At 40.2% G+C, this 24627-nt stretch overlaps 4 protein-coding genes across 5 annotated transcripts; 2 read left to right on the forward strand and 2 right to left on the reverse strand.

Moving 5' to 3' along the window:
- Positions 1 to 861: 861 nt before the first annotated feature.
- Positions 862 to 5867, forward strand: LOC141601150 (protein NEN1). The gene is made up of 6 exons (XM_074421422.1): positions 862 to 1328; positions 1445 to 1602; positions 2512 to 2558; positions 3381 to 3444; positions 4035 to 4723; positions 5317 to 5867. The coding sequence occupies exons 1-6, from the start codon at positions 1055 to 1057 to the stop codon at positions 5552 to 5554; spliced, it is 1470 nt and encodes a 489-aa protein (XP_074277523.1). The 5' UTR covers positions 862 to 1054; the 3' UTR covers positions 5555 to 5867.
- Positions 5868 to 7973: 2106 nt separating this feature from the next.
- Positions 7974 to 12563, forward strand: LOC141601158 (mitogen-activated protein kinase 3-like). Of its 2 annotated transcripts, none has more exons than XM_074421430.1 (7): positions 7974 to 8163; positions 8722 to 8944; positions 10271 to 10400; positions 10542 to 10679; positions 11266 to 11598; positions 11799 to 11982; positions 12140 to 12563. In XM_074421430.1, exons 2-7 carry the CDS (start codon positions 8769 to 8771, stop codon positions 12307 to 12309), a joined length of 1131 nt encoding a protein of 376 aa, XP_074277531.1. In that variant the 5' UTR covers positions 7974 to 8163; positions 8722 to 8768; the 3' UTR covers positions 12310 to 12563. The 2 variants fall into 2 exon arrangements, with proteins under 2 accessions (XP_074277531.1, XP_074277533.1); XM_074421432.1 differs by having other exon boundaries at positions 7992 to 8163; positions 8707 to 8944.
- Positions 12564 to 12603: 40 nt separating this feature from the next.
- LOC141641741 (uncharacterized) lies at positions 12604 to 13140 on the reverse strand. The gene has a single exon (XM_074450391.1). The coding sequence runs from the start codon at positions 13138 to 13140 to the stop codon at positions 12604 to 12606; it is 537 nt and encodes a 178-aa protein (XP_074306492.1).
- Positions 13141 to 17303: 4163 nt separating this feature from the next.
- Positions 17304 to 17900, reverse strand: LOC141641755 (uncharacterized). The gene has a single exon (XM_074450405.1). The coding sequence runs from the start codon at positions 17898 to 17900 to the stop codon at positions 17304 to 17306; it is 597 nt and encodes a 198-aa protein (XP_074306506.1).
- Between the last annotated feature and the right edge of the window lie 6727 nt (positions 17901 to 24627).

The raw sequence follows: 24627 nt of genomic DNA on the forward strand, positions 1-24627 counted from the left end.
AAAATGTGTTTTTATTGATCAATTGAAAGATTTAGGATGTATAATCAGAGAGAGTGCGAGATTTTGACTACGGAGAGCGCGGATCGGGTATCCGTATCCGGAAATCTTAAAATAATCAATATTCAATATCCGATTCAAATGACTTTGGACATCCGAAATTTCAGAGGGGGAGTTGTGAGATTTTGAAGAGTAAGAGCACGGAGGTCGAGTCATCTCTAGTGCATGTTGTGTCGGGTCAATGAGGGTTTGGACCGGTTACAGTTCAGATCGCGTTATCATCAAGGACAAGTTCGATCGAATTGGGTACAAGAAAGTCCAATCGAAACCAATTAATGACTTTGGGTCATCGTATCATACATAATAAGTTGCTTGTATGATGTACTACGTAACTAAAAGGCACAAGTGTCGTAGGGGAACCATTATTCGAAGTTCGAACTAATGCCTTGGTGGTAACTTGGTACGACGTATGATGGATGACTACAAAAGCTGAGGAAGATCTAGCACGCAGCTTTCATTTCATAATCAATATCTACCCTAATTTACAAAGGAGTTAAGGACGTCTTAATCTAAATATCTACTGTAATAAATACAGTACTCCGTAGAAGAGAATCAAAACGTATATATGAATAATAAGTCGAACGATCAAAAGCCCATTTGTAATGTCGTTGTGACGAGTTTTGTAGAACTACAACTTTTCAAATATAACAACTTTATAATACCTTAAAACACACGGAGTATACTAATATTACGATTTTAACTTATTTGAGCAACTGACTTGTACAAACCTTAAATATCAATTTGTTCTCAACTATTCCCCATAGATAAACAAGGTTACAAACTCGTAAACAACGGTTTTACAAGATACGCTCTTTAGAAGCACGAAGGAGAAGAAGGAAGGAAAACTAACTTGACAAAAAGGGTAACCCAAATAACTAAGCAACCTCACAACTCACAAGTCACACATACAAATCCATTTCCTCCTTTGGCGCCTTATTAACAACCTCAATTCCTCAACCCCAACAAACTAAACTCAAAACTCAAACGACCTTCATTAATGGCGGAACAAAGGTCAGAAATCGCCTTCTTCGACGTCGAAACGACAATCCCATTCAAACAAGGACAAGGTTTTGCACTCCTTGAATTCGGCGTAATTCTCGTTTGCCCTCAAAAGCTAATCGAACTCGACAATTACTCCACTTTAATTCGCCCTAGAGATCCCTCACTAATTACCCCCAAATCGGAACGCTGTAACGGTATCTCACGCGCTTCTGTGTCCTCCGCCCCTTCCTTCGCCGACGTTGCCGACAAAATCTTCGACCTTCTTAATGGTATAAACTATAAACCCTAATTATTTGGATTTATTGATTTTGAGCTGATTTGATGTGGCTGTTGAGTTGTTGATGTTGATTTTGATGAGAAAGTTTGTGTCTTTTTAATGATGTAGGGAGGATTTGGGCGGGGCATAATATATTGAGGTTTGATTGTTTTAGGATTAGGGAAGCGTTTGCGGAGGTTAATCGGCCGCCACCGGAGCCGAAAGGGGTTATTGATTCGTTGGCGTTGTTGACGGAGAGGTTTGGTCGCCGTGCTGGTAATATGAAGGTTGTTTTCTACATTATTATCTCACTTAATTATGGTTTACTATGATTATGAAAAGACTTGGATTTTTGAAATATATAATTTTTAACTTTGTTCTTCATTCTTCAATGGTGGTTGTCTAGTATTCGGTAGATGTCAGCTAGATTAGTCGTTGTTGAGAATTCCGTTTGAAAGAAAGAAGAATTTTGTTTCGTTGTGCAATGGAAGTGTCCGTCTTTGATGTTATTCTTGGTGCAATTTTCAATTTGGGTCATTCGGAAACAGCCTCCTCAAGGGTAAGACTACATACATGTAAGTGATGTAACTCCTCTTACCCCGATTTGTGGGAGTTATTGAGGCACTGGGGTAATTTTGTTATGGTTGATGATATGAAGTAACAGTCTTTTGATTCTATTCTCGAAGCAATCTTCATTTTGAAAAGGCGTGATGTTGTGCTGTTTGACAGATATTTTGAATCTTCTGGATATTTGGTAAAGGTATTTTGGTTTATAAAAAGCTGCTTCTCTTGACAGTGGCTTATGCTACATCATGTTTGATTGAGTTGAATCACAGATTGACTTATGTATCCAAAGCAGTTATCAACCAAATGGGAGGAGGTTGCAATGATTTTCAATGGCTGAATTGATTTTGATGGTTACATTATAATAGAGGTCGAAACTAGAAGAAATAATATGCTTTCCTATGGGTAGGACACATTTTTCCCCTTTTCATAGAGGTTGATTGTGAATTTGATATTAAAGGTTTAACTTGATATGTATTTGTACTACATCGTATTTCTTACTTCTGTTCTGGGTCATTTCCTCGAAATTGATTTGTGGATATCTGGATATTTTCTAACTGGTTTTTTTAGGTAAGGTTTGTAAAGTGCTGGTTTCTGTGATCTGATCAATATTGTTTGGTGGTGCTTTTCAGATGGCCACTCTTGCCACATACTTCGGTCTTGGTCAGCAAACACACAGGTAATATACTCTTTCTGAATCCCACTGTTACTGTTTCCCATTCTGTTTTGAAGGTCTACAAGCAATTATTAATGACTTGGTGAATTTCGCAATGTCGTTCCGTGGCTTAAAGTAGAGTACTTCTCCAAAGTCATGTTCATATTGGTCATAAGTGAAGCTATTTACCCTCTTACTAGGCCTCAATTGTGGAGGTTGCAAGGTTCTATACATTTGTTATTTATCTTCTTTATAGGGGAAAAAAAAAGCATGCTGTGATGTTTGATTTCATCATATTTTACAAATGAATATCTTGATCTAGGCTAGATACTGTTGTGTATTTATGAAGGTTGAGCTAATAAATGCGGTCACTAGATCTAGTCCCTGTAGTATATCTGAATCCTATGCATTTGTTTCTATTGGTCAGTAGTTTTCAGATATACTACCGTGACTAGACCACATTTGAAAATCTATGTTCACTAACGAAAACTATGTCCTTCTATTATATGACAGACAATGGAAACTATGGAATGCATAGGATTCAGTTATGTGATCTCGTTAGTGAACATAGATCTATGTTACTCCGACACGTCACTTAACAGCCGTGTCGCGTGTCCGACACGACACGACACGACACTTTGACACTTCAATTTAGACCACAACATAGGAAAATTCACCCAAAATAGCCGTGTCCGACACTCCGACACGTGTCAGACACGACACCGTGTCGGAGAGTCGGAGTAACACAGACAGAGATTTTCAAATCAAGCTACTCTGTTGTGTTCAATAATTCAGCTCAATATATGTTACGAATTATGACTGTTTACTGTTCCCAAATGATTTCAGGAGCTTAGATGATGTACGCATGAATCTTGAAGTTCTCAAGTATTGTGCAACAGTGCTTTTCTTGGTAACTTATCTTTACTTGGTTTATTGTACTTGTTATCTTGTATGGTAGAATATTTTTATAGAGCTGTGTTGCTGATTCTTTGTAAGCTGGTTTTTAATTTTCTTGGGGAAACGGTGTTCAATGTTTACTTTGAATTTTCACGCAGCATGTAAAACTTTTCAAACCAAGTTATGTTGTCTTTTGACCCATTTGTTTGAATGTCATTCTGTTTGGTTTGAGCTTATGATGGACACAGAACATGGTGTGTTAGTATTTAGATTTCATAGAGCTGTAAGGAATGAAGGACCAACATGACTAATACCCGCATCTATTGACAAAATTTTCTAATTCTAGGTTGCCTTGTTGGTTTGCATGAATTGCCAATTAGTAGTATTAGATTACTCATCTGAGTCATGATAATCTCATTGGATATTTAACTTAAATGACCTATATTGAAGCTTCAATTTAACTTATGGCTTGTTTGCTATTCAACATGCGATTCCTCTAGGGGTTACTTGGCTCATTGTCAAATTAGGTATGCTTCTCCGCCTTCCCGGAAAAAATGAAATGAAATTATTCTCTGAAAATACCTAGCCTCTTTGTTTGTGCAGGAGTCAAGCCTCCCCGAAGTTCTAATGAATGACAGTTGGGTATCTCCAAGTAGTACATCTAGAAGAACACGAAGTGGTGGGAGGGTTTTACCAGTGGAGACGAACTACACTCCTAATGCTGGCCGCACCCCTGAAAGCAATGAAAATCAAGCCTTGGGAGTCCAAATTCTGAGTTTTGCTGAACCTTCCAGGCATGTAATAGAGTCTTTCGACTTGACACGACTTTCCGAGGAGATAATGTCTGATGCTATCCAACCTGACAATGTCGTGGAGGAAAGGCCTACTTCTGAAGCTTTAGATACCTCTCACTCTATGATGATATCTGAAAGCTCAAATAGTTTATCTGAGTTTCTGGCTCCTGATAATGTATCTATTTCTTCCATTGCCGCATCATGGATACCTATTTACTGGGGAAGTCGAAGGATTCAACTATTGCACAATTCTTCTATGCTAAAGCTCCATTGTACTCATCTGAAAGTGCGTTTTGGAATCAGTACTAAGTTCGTCGATCAAGCTGGGCGCCGTAGACTTAGTTTCGTGGTAGATGCTCCTCCCAGTTTATCTCAGGTTCTAGATGCATGTGATAGTCGTGCACAGAGCTTGTTCGTGGATTCTGATAGCACATCTGAGTGGAGGCCTTTGGTGAGCAGAAAGAATGGTTACTGGAATTCCCCTACTGTGCGTCTCCAGTAAGTTTTTTCACCTTGCTCTTTGCCATTTGATTTTCGCAGCTGTAACCTTATATAGTTTCTCATGTCTTCAAATCCTTAAATCACCTAGTTCTAGGTACCTGTGCATTTGAGCAGCGATTAAGAGTCAATTGCACCCTGCTTCATTTCACAGGTCAGCATCGGGAAACAGAGAAAAAATCAAATTTTCTTGAATGCGTCATAAATTCTGTCATGTCTGGCGCAGTTATTGCCTCGTCAGTGTCCATTTTTATCCACAAGAGAACTACTCCTGAGATCAATTACAGGTCAAAAGTGATATTGGTGCAGTATAATTCCGTACTATATTAATCTCGAGGACATATCAGCCAATATAGCTGATAAAGTCATCATCCCAGTGCCTCATGGGCTCCCACTAATTGGGAGGTAAAGGGAAGGTTGGATGTCCGCCAATTTATCCCTTGTTAGCAACACAAAGATCACAAAAATAAATAAATCGTGCAGCCACAAAATTACTAATTTGTCCTTTATTATCCTTCCAACCATGTCGGAGCTTAGCTTGCAAGATCCTTTAAAAATTTAATCAATCCATGGTTTTTTTTTTTTTTTTGCAGCATACCTACCGTTGTAACAGCGGATGTTGCAAGATATGGTTCTGAGATTTTCCAAAAAGAAGCTTCTTCGGGTGCTGAACAAAAACTTATATTCAGTAAGTTCGATCCTGGCGAGCTCGAGAGCTTGTTCGTGCCTGGTACTTTAATTGATGCATTCATCTCTTTGGATCAGTATGATTATCAACAGAATGCAGGCATCCGGTTAGTGGCAGTAAAACTTGTCATCCATTCTCCATGATACCGCACTTGTGGCTTGTGACATCCGTTAATCTGACTGATTACTAGCAGTAATTTATTTTATTTATTTATTGAAGTTCCTGTAAATAAGTTGAATCAAATGAACTGACATCAGGTGAGTTAACAAGTAATACAGGACCAGAATTTGTGTAGATCATCCCTATAATTAATGTACGAGTTCTGGATTGCTAAGAATGAAACTAGGGAAAATGTAGTGTCTTATGTTGTTTCTGCTGATGTTGTTATTTGTACAATTATCTGTTGTCAATTACGGAAACGGTCTTCGAATGAATATTTGGTTAACTTGTATGGGTGCAATACTGCAATTGTGTAACACTGTCAAATGATATTCTTTCTGTGAACTATATTTAATTGAAAGTGACCAAGAACTGCGTAGCCTGGATTTGTGCCGTCTAGGCAGCCCATGCCTCGCTTAGACCCGCCCCGAACTCACAAACTGAGTCATTGTAGAATTGGAGCCAAACATAGTTGAATAGTCCGGTTGTATGCGCGGGATTGAGCTCTTGGTCTTGAAATGGGTCATTGTGGTGCAGCTGTCAAGTACACTTTGATCTTTGATTGTTGGCCGTGCTCGGATAATCTCCTTGCCAGTGCAACGCGGTAGAATCTGTCATTTTAGTTTATTTATACGTAACTTATCGTTAAATCACTACAAGGTTATTTAAACAAATAATACGGAGTAAATTTAAAACTAGTTAACTTTTAAATTGTCATTTGTAAGTTGTACTTGTAAGCCTTTGTTCATCTCAACTTAATTTCACTCCATTTCAGTTCTGTTAAGTTCAGTTATGTTCAGCCGCTCAGTTCCGTTACTATTTTGTTATATTAATCATAATTCAAAATTCCTTCCAAAAACCACTCAAAATAAGCAAAAAGTCATAAATCTATAAAATTTTCTTTCACCAAAGTTATATATTTTCTATTCTAATTTTAAAGGTACTGGACTAGGGATGGCAGTGGGTCGGGGACCCGACCCAAACCCTGAGGGTCGGACCCTAATGGGTCGGGTATGGGTCTCATTTTTTCAGACCCAATGGGTATGGGTCGGGTATGGGTCTTAAGAAAATATTTTTGTCCCCGGGTCTAAGTTATGAGACCCATACTCGACCCTTAGACCCTTTATTAAAGAAAAAAAAAATCAAAATTACAACTTTTCTCAATTCATACTTGTGAGATCAGTAAAACCCAACTGAAGTCTCTTTCTCTTCCCTCATCCCATAAAGTGATAAAACTCAACCAAACTCTTCTGACAATACCACCACTACACCACTGACACAAGAAAACCATCACCACAAAGACGATACGCGACCGAACCACATCTCTAATAGCCGTGACCGACAACCACCATTAACGACAGATTAATAAACTCATAATGTTAAAGTAGTATGGATTTTTTTTTTAATATCATAGACCCTATAATTGTTAATTTTGTTCTTTAAAGTGGTTTGAAATTGGACCATGGTAGACTGCAGACTCTACCCTTACCCATGCGGTCCAGGATATGGTCCTCAATTTTAGACCATGCATGTGCCTGGGTGACGGGTCCAGAAAGGGAAAATCTCGGGTCGGGTCCGAGTCTAGGCGGACCCTACCCAAACTCTACCCATTGCCATCCCTATACTGGACTACTAGGAAAGAGGCACCCCACTTCCAAGTTCCAAGTCGAGTTATAAAACGTGTCATGTGAGTAGTGATGTGACCTTGACTTCCCACAGCATTGACTCAAGTTTAAGTGTTTAACTTGTCCTACACGAAGCTGAATTATGAACACATTAAATTTACCGTAAATCTTCTTTAAGACGATACTCTATCCGTCTTAAGTTTTAAAAATTAAAATTAATCAAGTACGGAGTGTGTACCCGTTATGTATATGTATAAGAATGTAGAGAAAAATAATATATTTGTGTTATATACACACACGTGGTTGATACTGACACTATTCATTTTAAATTTAAGACGGATCAACGTCGTATCACTATAAATAAGAAGATTAAATAAGAATTAAGAATGCATAGGGGAAAGCATCTTAAAACACAAGTAATATGATACTGATACCATCTGTCTCAATCTTAAAGATGAGTCCAGTACGTATCACTTTTGCACATAAAAATGCATCAAAAAAAAAAAGCAATATAATTTATCTTATATATATAAATAATATAATATTTAATCCGTAAATTTAAAACGAGAATGATGTCTTAAATAAAAATTAAATTTATTCACCACAATCATTCCTGGCAGACGTCGAAGAAGACCATTCAAAAGAAGCTAAGTCGAGACTCGAGAGTAGTAAAATAAGAGAAATGAAGATTGGACGTAGATTAGACCGGCGGCTTGAATTTAGAGCGTTAGATGAGAGTACCCCACTTCAAAACCCGCCCGCCCATTAAATATCCCGCGCCTTTCCTCCCACTTACGGAGTACTTCATATACGGTTGACTTCTTGTGTCCTCTCTCCCCCAACTCCCTTTACAATTTTCCCCATTTCTCATCTTCTTCTATTCATTCACTAGCTCTTACTTAAGACGGTTTTAACTTTAAGACGGAGATTGTGAAGCAAGAACTTGTGCAATTGATTTGATATCCTTGGTAAGTAATTGCTTATTATTCTTCGATTGTTACTTTTTTAGTGTGTTTAGTAAATTGGATCGAATACTTGTTTATTTTTCCAAACCCTAATTCCCCCCTACTTACTTAATTAGCTTCATTTCTGTTTTTACTGCTATGTTTTCTATTGATTATTTAGTTAACTTTACTATTTAATCTCTTGTTATTTGCTACTCCTTCCATCCTAGTCATTTGTCGGCAGTCATTTGTCAGTCAATTGTTTACCTTTTTATTTTGGAAATGCTTTGATCGGCAATTTGAACCTCCACATTCAATTTGGTTCACTTGTCATCCAATAATTGGCTCCCCTCCCCTTTCTTTGGTCCTTGTGCGAAAACCAAAGCTAAACAAATGACTGGGACGGAGAGAGTACTTATTATTGAGTTGTTGATAGTCAATACCCTGAAAGATAATGAAAAATAAAAGACAATAATAGCAGCAAGAATTATAGGAAAATATGTATTAACAATGATTTGAATTTGAGTATAACAGTTTACCATTACCAAATAATCCACTCATTGTTAGTCGATCAATAATTAGGTTCCGTCGGAAAAAGTCTAGTGAATTGATCATATCAAAACTGAGAGATGGCTGCGGTGGCACAAAATACAACGGGAAATGGAGCATTCCCAGAGTTTCCAGCAACGTATACAAATGGTGGTCAGTTCATCCAATACAACATCTTTGGTAACATGTTTGAGGTTACTTCCAAGTATCGCCCTCCCATCATGCCCATTGGCCGTGGCGCTTATGGTATTGTTTGGTATGTTCCTTTCTTTTTTTTACTCTTACTTTTATGTTCTAACAATACATCATCAATTTCATATTACGGTGTTATCGAGTTATATGTGTTCACAACCTAGTGAGGCTGTTTCCAGATAACCGGTTAAAGTTGCATCCAAATCATTTATCCAGTAGGAATAAGTGAACAACCACTAACTCATAGCAACCGGTTAAGAGCTGTAGCTCCCTCTATGGCAGCTCTGTGCTATCAGTTATGGCCCATTCGAAATGAGTGTTGATTTCAACAAGCTATCATTACTGTTAAGATGGTTATGAAAAGGATAAGATACATGGTTCTTTGTAGAATGAATGCCCAATTGCCTGATGATTTAGGAGGAAGCACCATGTGTGGATCATGTCCCTCTAGTCTTCCTTCTTTATGTTTTGATACTTAGGTGACTTAAAATTGTAATGTCAGGGTAAAATATGGATTATGGTTGTATGGTGTTTGATAGATTAATATAATGGCTTACATTCCACCAAAAAAAAAAAGAAATAGTTGGATTTTCTTTTGTTCAAATGAAATGTTGTAGATTAATGTAGGTGCTCTAGTAAGTCAATATGCCCAACTAAAAATGTGGTTTTTTCATTATAAAATGATTTTTCTAGCAGTGGATGAAATAAATGGTTTTGTCATTAAAATCGTAAGAGTATTTAGGGGAGTTTACCACTCGTATTGGGTTGGAAATTGATTCCTAATAGCAAGTGTTTGGTTCATTGTCGAGATGTGTCAGGAATCAAATAATGCTTATAAAAGAAAAGTAAAATAATGCTTATAAAAACGTCATTGATAGATTCATAGAATCTCATTCATGTATAAAATAAAATTTTCAAAAACATTTTCCTCCAAAAAAAAAAAAATTCAAAAACTTCAGGTTTTTATTAAATTGTAGCTAATGCTCTCTATAAAAAAAAATGTATTAAAAATATTTAAAACCAAAACTAGGGAAATCAAGCAAAAATTTAACTCATGAAATGGACTTTGAAAGATGGCAGAAAATTTGGGCGTTTTACAAATTTTTTCGAAGGTTGAACTTTTTCCTGTTAAACTATACGATTTTTTTCCAATAATGAATTTGATACCTGTGGATGGTACCCCTCGTATGGGAAACTCATGCCTCAAGGGTTTGAGGTATGGGTATCAAACTACAAAAAACTCAAAACAAACCCAAGGTATGGGTTTGGAACACGTAGCTGATTCCAAAATTAGGTGAACCAAGATTGTGACTTGTAATAAGTTTGCTTTGTTTAAAATTAGTGATTTATAAATATTTGAGGTTTGAGGTGTTTTGTTTGGATTGTGTAGCTCGGTGTTGAACACGGAGACGAATGAGATGGTTGCGATGAAGAAGATTGCTAATGCTTTTGATAATTACATGGATGCCAAGCGTACTCTTCGTGAGATCAAAATTCTTCGCCATTTTGATCATGAAAATGTAGGCAAATTGCTTCTTTTGTTATGTAGTTACTTTTACTAGCAACTCAACTATCCAAGATCACTATAAACCTGCAAGTGAAGTATATATGAAATCTGATAAAAAAATGATCTGAACTTGTGATTACTCCTTGTTAATCAGGTGATAGCGCTGAGAGATGTCGTTCCTCCAACTCTCCGGAGAGAATTCACAGATGTGTATATTGCGACTGAGCTTATGGACACTGACCTTCATCAGATTATTAGATCCAATCAGAATTTATCAGAGGAACACTGTCAGGTGAATGCACTATAAATGTTGCATGATGGTTTTTCATATGTCAGTTGACATCTTATTTCTCTCGTTCAGTTAACTTTTTAAAGTTCCAGAACAGCTCAAATGTTCAATGTTAGCTTGAATTTTTTGGGGACTATTAGCTTGATATGTGACCAATGTGGGTATCAGTTCTCCATTTTCAGTGGAACCAAATATTTGGTACGCTTTAGATTTAATATATCGTGGATAGTGTAAAAATTATGTTAACCTTTCAATGATGTGAAGCAACAGTTGGCTTACGAAATTCTGAATGTGGTGGTCGTTATGATTCATTCAAAAACAGTATTTTTGAGTAATTATGGACATGTCTCCCTTTGTACATACATATGTATTTCAGTGTGTAAATCATGAGATCGCGCCATTAGTTGTGCTTCTAGGCTATCAGAAATCTTTATTATGTTTCACCTGCTTCTCTGTCTATCCGTCATACACGAGAATATCTACAACTATTAGAGTAATGTTTCTTGTTGTATGCGAGTATTATCTGTCCTCCAATAATATAACATTATAATGCCTAATAAACACCACAATTTTCTTTGTATACTTGCAGTACTTCCTATACCAGCTTCTTCGAGGGCTGAAGTACATTCATTCAGCAAATGTCATCCACCGAGATTTGAAACCAAGCAATTTGCTGATAAATGCAAATTGTGACCTGAAGATTTGTGACTTTGGACTAGCACGTCCAACTGCAGAAAACGAGCACATGACTGAATATGTCGTTACCAGATGGTACAGGGCACCTGAGCTTTTGCTCAACTCTTCTGATTACACTGCCAAAATTGACGTTTGGTCTGTTGGGTGTATATATATGGAGCTAATGAACCGAACACCTCTCTTTCCTGGCAAGGACCATGTTAACCAAATGCGTCTTTTGACAGAGGTGAGGCACTTAACAAATGAACATAATGCATTAATAAATAGAATCGACTTGACTGGTTCAAATATATTTAATATGGGTGGCATTAGTGATTGTCAACTTGACTTATTTCTCATCCACTTTCCTTAAAAGTCAAATAATTGGTGTAATCGCGGTCTAGTTTAGTTACAAACTAATGCTATTGCCCTGTCGTCATTCCTCAGCTGCTTGGGACACCCACAGAATCGGATCTTCAATTTCTTCACAATGAAGATGCAAGAAGATATATCCGTCAACTTCCACCACAACCTCGCCAGGCATTAGGCCAACTATTCTCACATGTTCATCCCTTGGCAATTGATCTTGTTGAGAAGATGCTCACATTTGATCCCACCAAAAGAATTAGTGGTAATTACTTCCGACTTCTCTATGTTAAATTAGATGATGTTGTAAAATTGAATTTCTTTACTATAAGACCGATTCATTAATTGTTGTAATTGAGCTCTCAAACCTTGCTTATGTTTTGTTTCGCAAGAGTAAATTGATGTTTATGTTTTTTTGGCAGTTGAAGAAGCACTAGCACACCCATACTTGGCAAGGCTACATGACATAGCTGATGAGCCTACTTGCACAGAGCCATTCTCATTCGAGTTTGAGCAACAAGCCTTGGGAGAAGAACAAATGAAAGAGATGATCTACCAAGAAGCTTTAGCACTCAATCCAGAATACGCTTAGGCTGCTTATATTTATTTTCCGCTGAACAACACGTATATTGAGTCGCAGGATCCAGATAGAATCCATTGCATGAGAAAAAAGAAAACTTTGAGAAGTCCTGTGTGGTTTTGTGTTAGCCTTGTTGATTTGTAAGCTTATATTGGGTCGGACTGTAGGAGAGTCCGTTGTACATACACTTGTAATCTTTGTAATAATGATGAGATGAAATTTTATCCTTCTGAAGTACTGTAATCTGAAATTGTAGTTTCTGCTGATTTTTTTTTTTTTTTTTGAAATGAAAACGTGCCATTTTATTTATTCATTGTTGGTAACCAAATAGCAATCGGTGAGAACTACATCCGAGACAATGTCCGGCACCATCCCGACCCACATTCTGGTAGAGTAGGTCAGCGGGAGGAGATGGGCTAGACACTGAGCCGCTCTATTCCCATCTCTTTTGACAAAACTAAATTCAACAACATTAAAACAAGAAGCTAGACTTAGAACCGACCGTCCCACATTACCCAAGTAATTCAAAGGTAAACTTTTCGACTTCAACATGCTCACTAGCACCATGCAATCCGATTCCACGATTATGTTTGCAAGCCCCATCTGGACAGCCGTTCTTAAACCAAATTCCATAGCTTTTGCTTCAGCGATACCCGCATCCCATCTTTCTCTCGTCTGCTGCACTCCTGCCCACTCCACGGTGCCATTGTGATCACGAATTATCATGCCCAAGCCGCACCCCATTGGCCCTAAGACCGCTGCGTCAATGTTAATCTTACTGAAACCTGCCCGAGGAGGTTTCCATTGTACTACCTCTAGCCCGCTACTCCTCCGCTGCTTCATTCCTATTCCTTATGCATCGTTCCACACCCGCCAATATCCCCACGCAGATTCGAACACACGACCAGCGTCCCACTCCTCTCCCCCATGCAGCTCCCTGTTTCTCTGCCCCCATATGGCCCACATGACCATTGCAAGCTTGCTCTGTTCCTCCTCTCTATTGATGATGGAGTCAATTACGTCGGGCAGGTTCAAAAGACGATCCCAAACTTCACTAACCTCTATTCTCGCCCTTTCCCAAACTACCTGTGCGTGAGGGCACCAGACTAGAGCATGAGCATCACTCTCTATCTGTCCCTGACACCGGAAACAAGTCGGGTCCGCTTCATTTACCCGTCTCTGAATGTTCATCGCACTCAGTAATGCTCCTTTAAAAGCCCTCCAGACAAAACTCTTTACTTTTGGTGGTACCCGAAGCTTCCACAAATGGCCCCACACCTTCGACCCTTCACTCGAAACCCCACCACCTTCCCTTTGTTCTTTTTTCCATCGGAAAAAGTGATAGCCCGTCTTGACAGTGTATCTCCCGCTCTTCTCATAGTGCCAAATTAACCTATCATCATCTACCCCTTCACATAGAGGAATTTGTAATACTTCTTGTACTTCAAAGTCAAGAAGATGTTGCTGCAATTTTTCGACATTCCATCGTTTTGGTCCATCACTAATCCAGTCCGCAACATTGCTCTCAAGCTCTCCCCTAATAGGTGAGATAGGCCGAAAGGATGGCCCTCTGTTTAGCCACGGGTCTTTCCAAAACTTTACTTCTCTGCCATCTCCGATAAGCCATCGACTACCCTCCTTAAAGACCCACATTGCCTCCATTAGACTCCTCCAAATATAAGACGGATGATGACCCAACTCAGCGGAAGCTATGTCTCCATTCGGGAAATAACGTGCTGCGAGCAACCGTGAGACTAGAGAATTCGGATTCTCATAAATTCGCCAAATTTGTTTCGCGAGCATAGCCATGTTAAAAGATTCAAAATGCCTATATCCGAGTCCTCCATCTCCCTTTGATTTACACATTTTCTCCCAAGCTATCCAATGAATTTGATGCTTCTCTTCTCCATGACCCCACCAAAACCTCGCCAATCCTCCTTCAATGTCCGAGCATAGCTTAAGAGGGAATTTAAACAGTCCCATTTGATAGGTAAGGATCGATTGGGCCACTGCCTTAATGAGGATCTCTCTACCTGCAAATGAAAGTAATTTTTCTTTCCATCCCTTAAGCTTTTTCCATATACGTTCCTTGAGCGATGTAAAAGCTTGTGTCTTATTCTTCCCTATAGTGGCCGGCAATCCGAGGTATTTTGATGGACTATGTACCACTGTAGCATCAAGGCTCTCCCTCACTCCTTCTCGTGCTTCCTCGGTCGTACTCGGGCTATAAAAAATCTCAGACTTTTGCATATTAAGGCGCTGTCCCGAGGCTTCCTGGTACATATCAATCACTTGCTTTATCGTTTCACCATTCTTCTTATTGGCACAACACATTATGAGTGTGTCATCGGCGAAAAAAAGATGGGACAGAGTGGGTGCGTGACGACATATTCGAATGCCATCCATATTTTTCCTCTCGACCTCCTTGGTAACTAGCCTTGAGAAAACATTAGCACATAAGATGAACAAATAAGGTGAGAGAGGGTCACCCTGCCTTAGGCCCCGTCGAGGACAAAAATATGGCCTGGATTTCCATTTATGAGCACGGCAGAGTTTACAGTCCAGACACACCGCAGGACCATATTAATCCATCGGGCTTCGAACCCCATCCTGATCATAATCCGCTCCAAGAAAGCCCATTCCACTCGGTCACACGCCTTACTCATGTCAAGTTTGAAAGCCATGTATCCCTGCTTTACTTGATTATGGGATTTAATATAATGAAAAGCCTCGAAAGCAATAATAGCATTATCAGTAATAAGTCTACCCGGGACAAATGCACTTTGCTCACCATCCACTAGCTCGTCTAAATAAGATTTAAGCCTATTAACAATTACTTTTGCAGCCAACTTGTATAATACATTGCACAGTGAAATTGGTCGAAACTCGCCCATATGACGAGCCTGCTTAACCTTTGGAATTAACACAATAAAAGTGTTATTTATTTGAGCTATGTCTTCCTCCCCTCTAAGGCATTTTATCACAAAGTCAGCCACTTCATTCCCAAAAATATGCCAATAAGTTTGGAAGAAGTTTGCATTTAGGCCGTCCGGTCCCGGTGCTTTCGAAGGTTTCATTTGACATAGGGCCTGATACACCTCTTCCCTCTTGAACGGTCTGACGAGGTCGACATTCATCTCCTCCGTCACATTTTGCGAAAGACATTGGACAGCCTCATCCATTCTTGTCGGGTTCGATGATGCAAAGAGATCATTAAAATACTTATTGGCTAGCTTTTCCAGCCTCTCCTCATTCGTCACCCAATCTCCTGCTTCATTTTTTAACCGGTCAATTCTATTCCTTCTCTTTCTATTTGAGGCTCGTAAATGGAAAAAGAAAGTATTTCTATCTCCTTCTTCAAGGTAAGTGACCCGTGAGCGCTGCCTCCAATAGCCCTCCTCCGCCATGAGCAACTCTTCCATGCGGGTACATGTCTCTCTCCTATCAGCTACAGTCTCCGTAGTCGGCGCACACGAGTCCAAAAATATTAACCTTTTCCGAGTCTCTTCAATCTGATTTCTCAAGTTCCCATATCGATGTCTACTCCACTCCACCAGCCTAGCCTTGCACCATTCTAGCTTCCCCAACGACTCATGTCCACTCTCCCAGGCGTCTTTGATGACTCCTTCACAAGCCTCATCCTTCACCCACATGTCTTCAAACCTGAATTTTTTTGTTTTTACAGTCCTCGGGGCCTTGTATAATTCAAGTTTAATAGGTACGTGGTATGATTTATCGAATTCCAAATGTTTTAGCATGATGGTAGGGCAATATTCGATGAAGGATGGTGTTACAAAAGCTCGGTCCAGCCTCTCAAAGACCGCCTCAGAGTCACCCCTCCTGTTCCACCACGTAAACGGATTCCCACCATACCCAATGTCAATCAAGCTGCACTCATCGATCACTTCCCTGAAGTCGTCCATGACCGACTGCTCTCTTGTGTTTCCTTCTGATTTCTCGTGCTCGAAAATAATTTCATTAAAATCCCCAATGACAACCCAAGGAAGGTTCGACATTGTGTGAAGCTCCCTTAATAATTGCCACGACCGCCACTTGTCTTCATGCCTTGCTCAGCCATAAAATCCGGTCAATCGCCATACGTCTACACCAAAGAGTCCCTTTATAGAGACGTCAAAGTGATGGGCTGAGGTTGAAATCACTTCCACCTCCACTCCCTCCTTCCACAAAAGAGCTACTTCTGCTGAGCGGCCTATCGAGTCAGCCCCCACGCCTTTATATCCTCCCAGTCTTACAATCACCTTCCTCATTTCCTCCGTACTCAGTTTGTTTCCATAAGAATAACCATATCCGCTCCCTCCCTCCGTAGCGACCCCCTCAATCTAACAACTGCCGGGTCGTTGCCTAGCCCCCGACAGTTGTAGCATAGTAGACTCATTGTTCCCGGCGGGGTTGAGCGACCTCAACCTCCGCCTCAGGTATAAAAGCACCCCTGCTAGATTTTGATTTCTTTACTCCGTCAAACTCAAAGGCCTCCTCTCCCTCTCTCTCCCCCTCTTCCCGTAACAGCTTAAGGTAACTCCCTGATCAGATATGTTCCTCCTCTCCCCCTGTTTCCTCGTCCATTTCCTTCCCTTCACATCAGCTGTCTCATTCTTCCCACCTCCCGTCCACCCACCTTCACCTTCCTCGCGTTCAACCCCTATCATCTCCCTAGACCCCAAACTGTCACACCGGTCTGTAAGGTAAGTGTTCCCCTGTATCTCTCCCCCTTCCCCATGCTCCCTATCGCGAGTCCCTCCTCCATTGCCCTTGTCAAAAATATTAGTGTCAACAGGACCCTTTTGTGGTTCCAAATCGTGCATAGCTACCACATCCTTATTAATGACAGTATTCTTATTTATTCCAGAATTCTCATTTAAAGATGACAGCATAACAATACCTTTGGGTTTTATAGCGACTTGTTGAAGCCTGTTGATCATGTTGGAGATAGCCTCCTCTTCCTTTGCTTTAAACTCCGTGTCAAATATCCTAGTCAAGGAGCGAGATTAGCTCGTTTTGACATCGACCACCGTCTTGGTTACTTTCCAGGGTGACGCCCTCAGTGACTCATCAAATCGCAGTTCACCCTCGTCATAAGGACCTTCATCACAATCCTTCTCGCCGTGTCCGAGTAGCCCACACCCATAACAGTACGTTGGGAGTCTCTCGTACTTTACTTTGAAATTTTCATATTTTCCTGTCTTCATCCCTACAACCACTTCTTCTTTAAGAGGTTTCCTGACATCTTGAATAAACCTAAGCCGGACTGCACGCTCCATCTCCAGGAAGGGAGCGCCATCCACTTTCACAAACGTTCCCAACTGTGCACTCAATCTCCTCAGGTTCTCCTCGTTCGTTCTACCCCGCAACGGCAGGTCATACACCCTTGCCCATAAAGGCACAAAGGATAAGGGCACTTCCGTCATCTTCCTATCGTAATTTGGTTCGCCCAGGCACCATATGAATTTGTCAAAGTGCCAAGGTTGCCCATCGAGAACCTTATTCTTATCTCGTTCCTCATCAAAACTGAACATGAAGATTTTTTCTTTCGCATCTATAAGTTTTCCCATAACAGAGCCTTTTGTGTTCCATAGTTTTATCATGGTTTCGACTGCCGCCTTTGCGTTAATGGCTTTTAGTGACCAAATCTTTCCGACCAGCAGTGTGACACCCCCATATTCCAAGTGCCTTACCAGGACCACTTAAGGTATAAGAACGTCACCATCTCGGTTACCCGAGTCAATGATAATCAAATGACAATGAAGAAAAATCATCTAAATAACAATATAGTTTAAAGTGATTACATGATCAAACCAAAACTGTTAAACTGAAATACAAGATTCTCAGACGGTCTACTGATAAAACTATCAAAGCTATAAAACATCGTCTGACACAGCGGGAGACTTCTAACTGCCACGTGATGACTCATTCCATCTATCCCATACGCGTCTGTAGATACCTCATTTCTGCACCTCCCGCAAACCACCCGGTGATGATTGGGCCGCATGTTTGGTACGCGGAACGATTTGTGACAGTTCGTAAGTTTATCGTCAAGTGATCGCTCAAACAGTTATGTCTACCTCTTAATTGTCATCTAAGTGCCGATACGGTCGTTTTGGCAGTAATTAGAGTACGTTTGGAGTCCGGGTCAAAAAACCTTCTTCATTTTCTAAAACCGAGTCAGAATGTTATGGAATGTTCCGGATATTTCTATTCCATATTTTACAATATTTTAATCTTTGGCAAATAATTTCCCGTAATATTCACACAAAATATTAAGGAAAACAAGATTAATCCGCTATTCCATAACCAAAACACGGAAATCTTTCTTCCGCAGGAGGAAACCACTTGGAAATGGACGCAGCAGGTGTTGCGCCTCTTCCAAGAGACGCAGTGCCTGCTGCGCCTCTTCCCAAGTCCTTTTCTGCGTATTTTTCGTATCTATTCATATCTTTTCGAGATTCACTTCCAAAGTTTCTCCGAAAACCCTAATTCCCTCCACGTGATTAGTATAAATAGAGACCTTCGGTCTCACATATTTCTCACGCGAGTGTCCGCCCTTCTCTTCTCCCTTTGCATTATAGACCACGTTCTTACTTTTTGGCGTCGACGTGCTTGAACTTTCGACCACGTAAGCTCGGATCCTTCTGAGTACCAGCCTCGTTTTGCATGACCGACCAATTTGACCAACTCCACCATAATCAACTTTAATCAATCTGTTTAATTTCATCTTACGAGGGCACTTTCGTCTACATTCGAGTCGAGCATCACTAAACGTATACTTAGTTCATCTCGTTTCGTCAAACATGTAAGTCTGAGGGTGTATAATCCCTATTTTATTTATTGTTCTTTACTATTGTAATCATAATGTAAGGCTTATGTCGAAAGTATTTCGAAAACCGATTTATAAAACCATGCTTTAAATTCTTTTTTACGAATTACCAGAAGATGACCGTCGAGAAAGGACGCAGCAACTGCTGCGCCTCTTCGTGAGGCTGCCGCAGTTCCTGCTTCCTTTCTTCTTCCTTCGTCTTTTGTCAATTCGTTTCTTTTAATTCGTTTGTTCTTCGGTTCTTTGATATAATAGCATAATAATTCTAACATGTAATATATTATTCATAATCCATTGTTAATTAATTCGACTTAAATCCCTTTTAACCAATATTTGCGGGTTTTCGTCATAAAAGTCAATCCGGGTTTTAGAGATTCGATTCATTAATATTGAGTCTCTGGAATTTGATCTTTGGCATAGTTGCATCTGTTATTCATCGTCACCATTGTTAATTCATCACTAATAATCTGTTTAACCTAAATAATTTAGTTTGTTCAATTTGTTAATAATCCATTAATCTTGTATATAATTCATTCTAATCGGTTTCATCCATGTTTGCTGTTTTTACGACCATTAATCGCATGTAAATAACCTGCTAATCACTTTCATTCGAGTCAAATAATATTAATCGATCATTAAATCACCAACGAACATTAACGATTTGCAATTCCGACTTCACAGCCAGAACTGAGCCAAGAAACGGACGCAGCAAGTGCTGCGCCTCTTCCAAGAAACGCAGCTCTGCTGCACCTGTTCCTTGTTGATTTCTGTCTCTGAACTTCCGTTGTTGCTTTGACCTAGTTTATTAATTACGTATTTAATTAACTATTAATCGTATTATCGCCTTAATTCCTGTTCGTTGATTTATTTATTTATTCTTTCTTTTCCCAAATTATCCGTTTTAGAAGTATTTTCGACATAAATCAATCAATCCCATGTAATTATTGAAATTTTCATTATTGTATTTATTGTTGTATTTCTTTATTATCACTTGCATGCTTTCACATGTAATCGATTTAAATCTCTACTTTGACCTAAATGCATGTTAAATTACGTGTTAACCGACTTAGTCTAATTCTCACATGTTAGAATTAAAACGTTGGATGTTGCATTGCATGCATATAATCGACAATATATCAAGTATAGATGACTTCCCTAATCATTAGTAGAGGCCGCTATCGAGGCGGGCGGGATTAGGTGTTCGATCAAAAGAGCTTCCTAATACGTACCCTCACCCCTTACTCCAGATCTCTGTGAACATCCGTGTTCATCGGCATCCACGAGAGTCATTCTAGACATAGAATGCTAAGGGTAACGAGTTCTTGGTGTTCATGTCACTACTTTGTGTCTTGACATGGCACGAGGTATTCGAACGATTTCCAATTTTCCACAATAAATTGGTGGCGACTCCACAAATGCAAACGCTTGTTTCTCAAGCGCCCCCGTGGGCCCGCGTCCACAGTTTGGCGACTCCGCTGGGGATAATACACTTACGTGTAGCCAAAAGGGTGAAACTTGAACAAGGTTAGGGAATAGTTTGTACAAGACAATTGTCGGTTTGCATAACTCGGTCTTCCTAGATCGTTTATTCGGCCTTCCTAGGCCCAACCCAACCAATTCGACCAGTCGTCCCGTCTAAACGGTCCTAATTCTTATTTGGGCCTAAAAATGGATAGCGGTTGACGTCATCCATACCATGGTACTTACTCTTGTTTGTATCAAGGACTTTCACTACTTGAGGAAATGGACTAGGAATCGGCCTTACTTCTGTTTGCTACGAGCCTCTCCACAGACTTTAAGTTTGATTGTTCGGTATGGCAACCCACCCTTTAAACCAAAACCCATTTAAATGCACTCAGCATCCCGTTATAATGCTTGTATATTTTTTGTACCATACGTGATCACCATTTCTAAAACAAACCATGACGATTTTGTTTTTTGTAAAATCAAAATCCTTCTTCAAAATGTAAAATTTTCGAAATTGGGCCTAATATTAGCGCAAAACCAGTCAAAATTCTGTCCAATTGTCGTGTCAAAATTCGGGCCTCAAAACCCATTTCAAAACCTCACTTCGAGTCCACTCCTACAGGCTACAACTACACTAAAGTTGACTAGGACCAACATTTTTCAAACTTTGTCATTTCCTCAAAACTCACTTGACACAAGTGGCACACTCCCACTTCACAAGTCAAAACATTTATTTTCGAGTAAGTGTGCTAGAATGGTCGATCGTGTTTTGATTCATCATCGATCTCTTATCTAGTTTCCAAGATGCCTGAAACAAGCGACGCGAACTTCAACCAACTCCAGAATGGTAATGATCAAATCTTAGCCGCGCTAGCTCGTCACTCAAGACCAAGTGTATGATCGCCTTGACACCATTGAGGGCCGAATATATGCCGTAGAAACAAGGATGCCTCCTCGAGAAAGTGAAGTGTCTGACGAATTTGTGAACAACTTCGGGGACGAAAACCCTCCCATAGGTATGACTCATAGAGAAAACGACTCCAATACTTGGAGGAACAATTGATGTATCTCAAAGGGGATGACATTTATAGGGAGAACAATAGCAAATATGAGGCCATGAGTTCCAAGTTGCCAACCAACTTCAACATGACGGATATCCCTAAATTCAAGGGGCATGAAAACCCTTCGAACCATATCTGTGCCTTCAAAGATTACATGTCTATCAAAGGCATTAAACCCGAGATGTTCTTAAGGATCTTTCCTTCATCTATTGACACCATCCCGAAGCAATGGTTCTATTCGCTAGAGCACAAGAAAATCGCTACCTGGGATGACGCCGCAATCGAGTTTGTTAAACAATATGCGGATAATGCTGAAATCCAAGTCGACATGCGCACTTTAGAGGTTCTTACCCAAAATGACAAAGAAGGTTTCAACGACTTCCTAAGTCGGTGGAGGAAGACTAGTACTCAACTTGTTGAACGTCCGGATGAAGCTACCCTCGTGGAGAAATTCGTGGACAACCTAAAGCCCATCTATGCAAATCATTTGAGATATCAAAACATCAAGACCTTCAAAGATTTAACCGTACTAGGGACAAGGATCGAAGATGACATCCGTAAAGGGCTCTTGTCCAAAATGATAGGTCGTGGATATCAAGGCTCAACAAGTCATTCTTACGGATCTACTAGCAAAACTGATGAAATTAACCTTCTCGAGCCATCTAAGAAGAGTACCCCTCCAAGGAAATTCACGAATCTAGGGGACACATATTCCAACGCTCTGAAAAGGTTGATGAAGCTGGGTAAACTTCAACCCATAGGCCCTACACCCGAACCGAAAAGAAATCCAAGTTCTGGGATGAGAATTCGTACTGCGAATACCATAGAGGTAAAGGACATGATACAGAAAATTGCTACAAACTGAAAAATGTACAAGATATGATTGAAGACGGTCGCCTACCAATACCACCTGGAGGTAAGCCTAACAACACTCAGAATCCTCTTGGAATTCTAGTGATTACAAGTGAGGAATCTACCATAGATTGTTCACACCTCATTTCTCCAGTCAAAAATGAAATTCATGCAATAGAGAATGAAGGGAACTACTCCACCATTTCTCCAACCATCACTGATTTCATCGCATGGGCAAAAAGTGTGAATAGGCAAGTCATGGAACTAGAGAGTGCAGTGGCAACCCTATGTGATCCCAACGCCACACCTAAAGAACGTGCATCACTAGTTTTCTCTCAAAACACCACAATGAAAGAAGTAGTAGCCATGGTTGATGAACTAGTCGACCAAATTATCCAATTAGAGGCTGAAATCATGAGAATGAGGGAACTTGTTACTTTCAATGGAATATGGGCCGATGATGATGAAGGCGAGTATCTCACTGAACACTACTTAGTCAAAGTCAGTGAGTAAATAGTCCAAAATTGTGAAGATCAAGACGTAGACAACCTCACTCGTTCAGGGCGCCCATACCAAAACACTTCTCAAAATGGTCTCATAGTAAACGGTCCAACCAATAGGGTCATACCAAATGATAATGAAGAGGGCTCTACCGACCATTTGCTAAAGCAACTACAAAAGACAAAGGCTGATCTTTCAGTCTGGCAATTAGTGGCAAGCTCATTCCCACATCGCCAAGCTTTACTGCAAGCCTTGGCCAAACTAAATGTGGCACATAACTCTACACCCAACGATGTGGTCAACTTGGTCTTCCAATAATCACCAAAGCTAAGTAATCCTATTACTTTCTCGGATGAGGATTTGCCACCCTTCAATGCTAGTCATAACTTGGCTCTTTATATCACTGTCATCTGCTTAAAGAAAAATGTGCCAATGACTCTGGTAGATGATGGCTCCGCAGTCAATGTCATACCCTTGAAAACGGCAAACAAGTTAGGCATTAAAGAGTTGGATTGGACTCCTACCAACCAAGGTGTTCGCGCATATGATGGTACACGACGAAAGGTAGTAGGACTTGTTGACCTAACCATAGCCACAGGGCCGATTGAGCGAAAGGTTAACTTCCAAATAGTGGATATTGAGGCACCCTTTAACATACTTCTAGGAAGACCCTGGATTCACGCTTCCAAAGCGGTAACATCCACGCTCCATCAGAAAATCAAAATCCCACTAAATGCTAAAGTGGTGATGATCACTTCGTCGCCCATCATGGCAGTAATCGAAAGAAAGTCAAGTAATCAAGTCCCTACAGATCCAGTACATGAACTTGGGGGCTTCCATATCATAAATGTCATAGAAAGTGAGTTGGCACCCTTATATTTCAATCCCTACTCTAACTTAGTGGTCAACCACATACTCAAAACCCAGGGATACTTCCCGGGAATGCCTTTAAATCCTATCCGAAGAAACACCTTTGCACCCTACAAGGAGGGTAAATCACAAAGAATACCCCTTGGACTAGGATACAAACCCACTAAGGAAGAAGTTCTTGAGACGCTCGCTCAAGTTCAAAACCGTAAGGACATAGGAATCCAAATGCGACCCTACCTCTGTACCCTAAATGGATACTTCGTTAGGGAAGGAAGTCAAGATATCTTTCAGGGATTTCCTGAGCCTTGGCACTATCTCGAAAGGAAGCTAGCCGGAATCGAGATCTTTCACGATTGCTACTTCATTCCTCCAGAAACGGTTCCTACCGTCAAGACTCGTCAAGCACCTTGCTTAGACGAACAAGCTGTGAGTCTACTATTTGGAGAAGATCGATTTGTTAGAGCCGCGCAGGATGAGATCATTACCATGATACTTCAAGACGATCACTTCAACCCTACCGCGTTAATCGCAGAAACCAACACCAATCAGCAGAAAGGATGGAGAAAATCGATCAAGTGGACAAACAATCAAGGAAGACTCTTCAAGATCACTACTGGAGAAGGAGAGATGTTCAAAGGAGAACCAAAAGACGATGAATTCGAGTCAGAATCAGAGTCGGAGTCAGAGTCGGAGTCTAGAGAAGTTCCTAGAGAGTCTCCTCCTGTCGTCATTCCAGTCCCCTCGTTT

This window comes from Silene latifolia, chromosome 1, assembly GCF_048544455.1.
Source record: "Silene latifolia isolate original U9 population chromosome 1, ASM4854445v1, whole genome shotgun sequence".
Lineage (NCBI taxonomy): Eukaryota > Viridiplantae > Streptophyta > Magnoliopsida > Caryophyllales > Caryophyllaceae > Silene > Silene latifolia.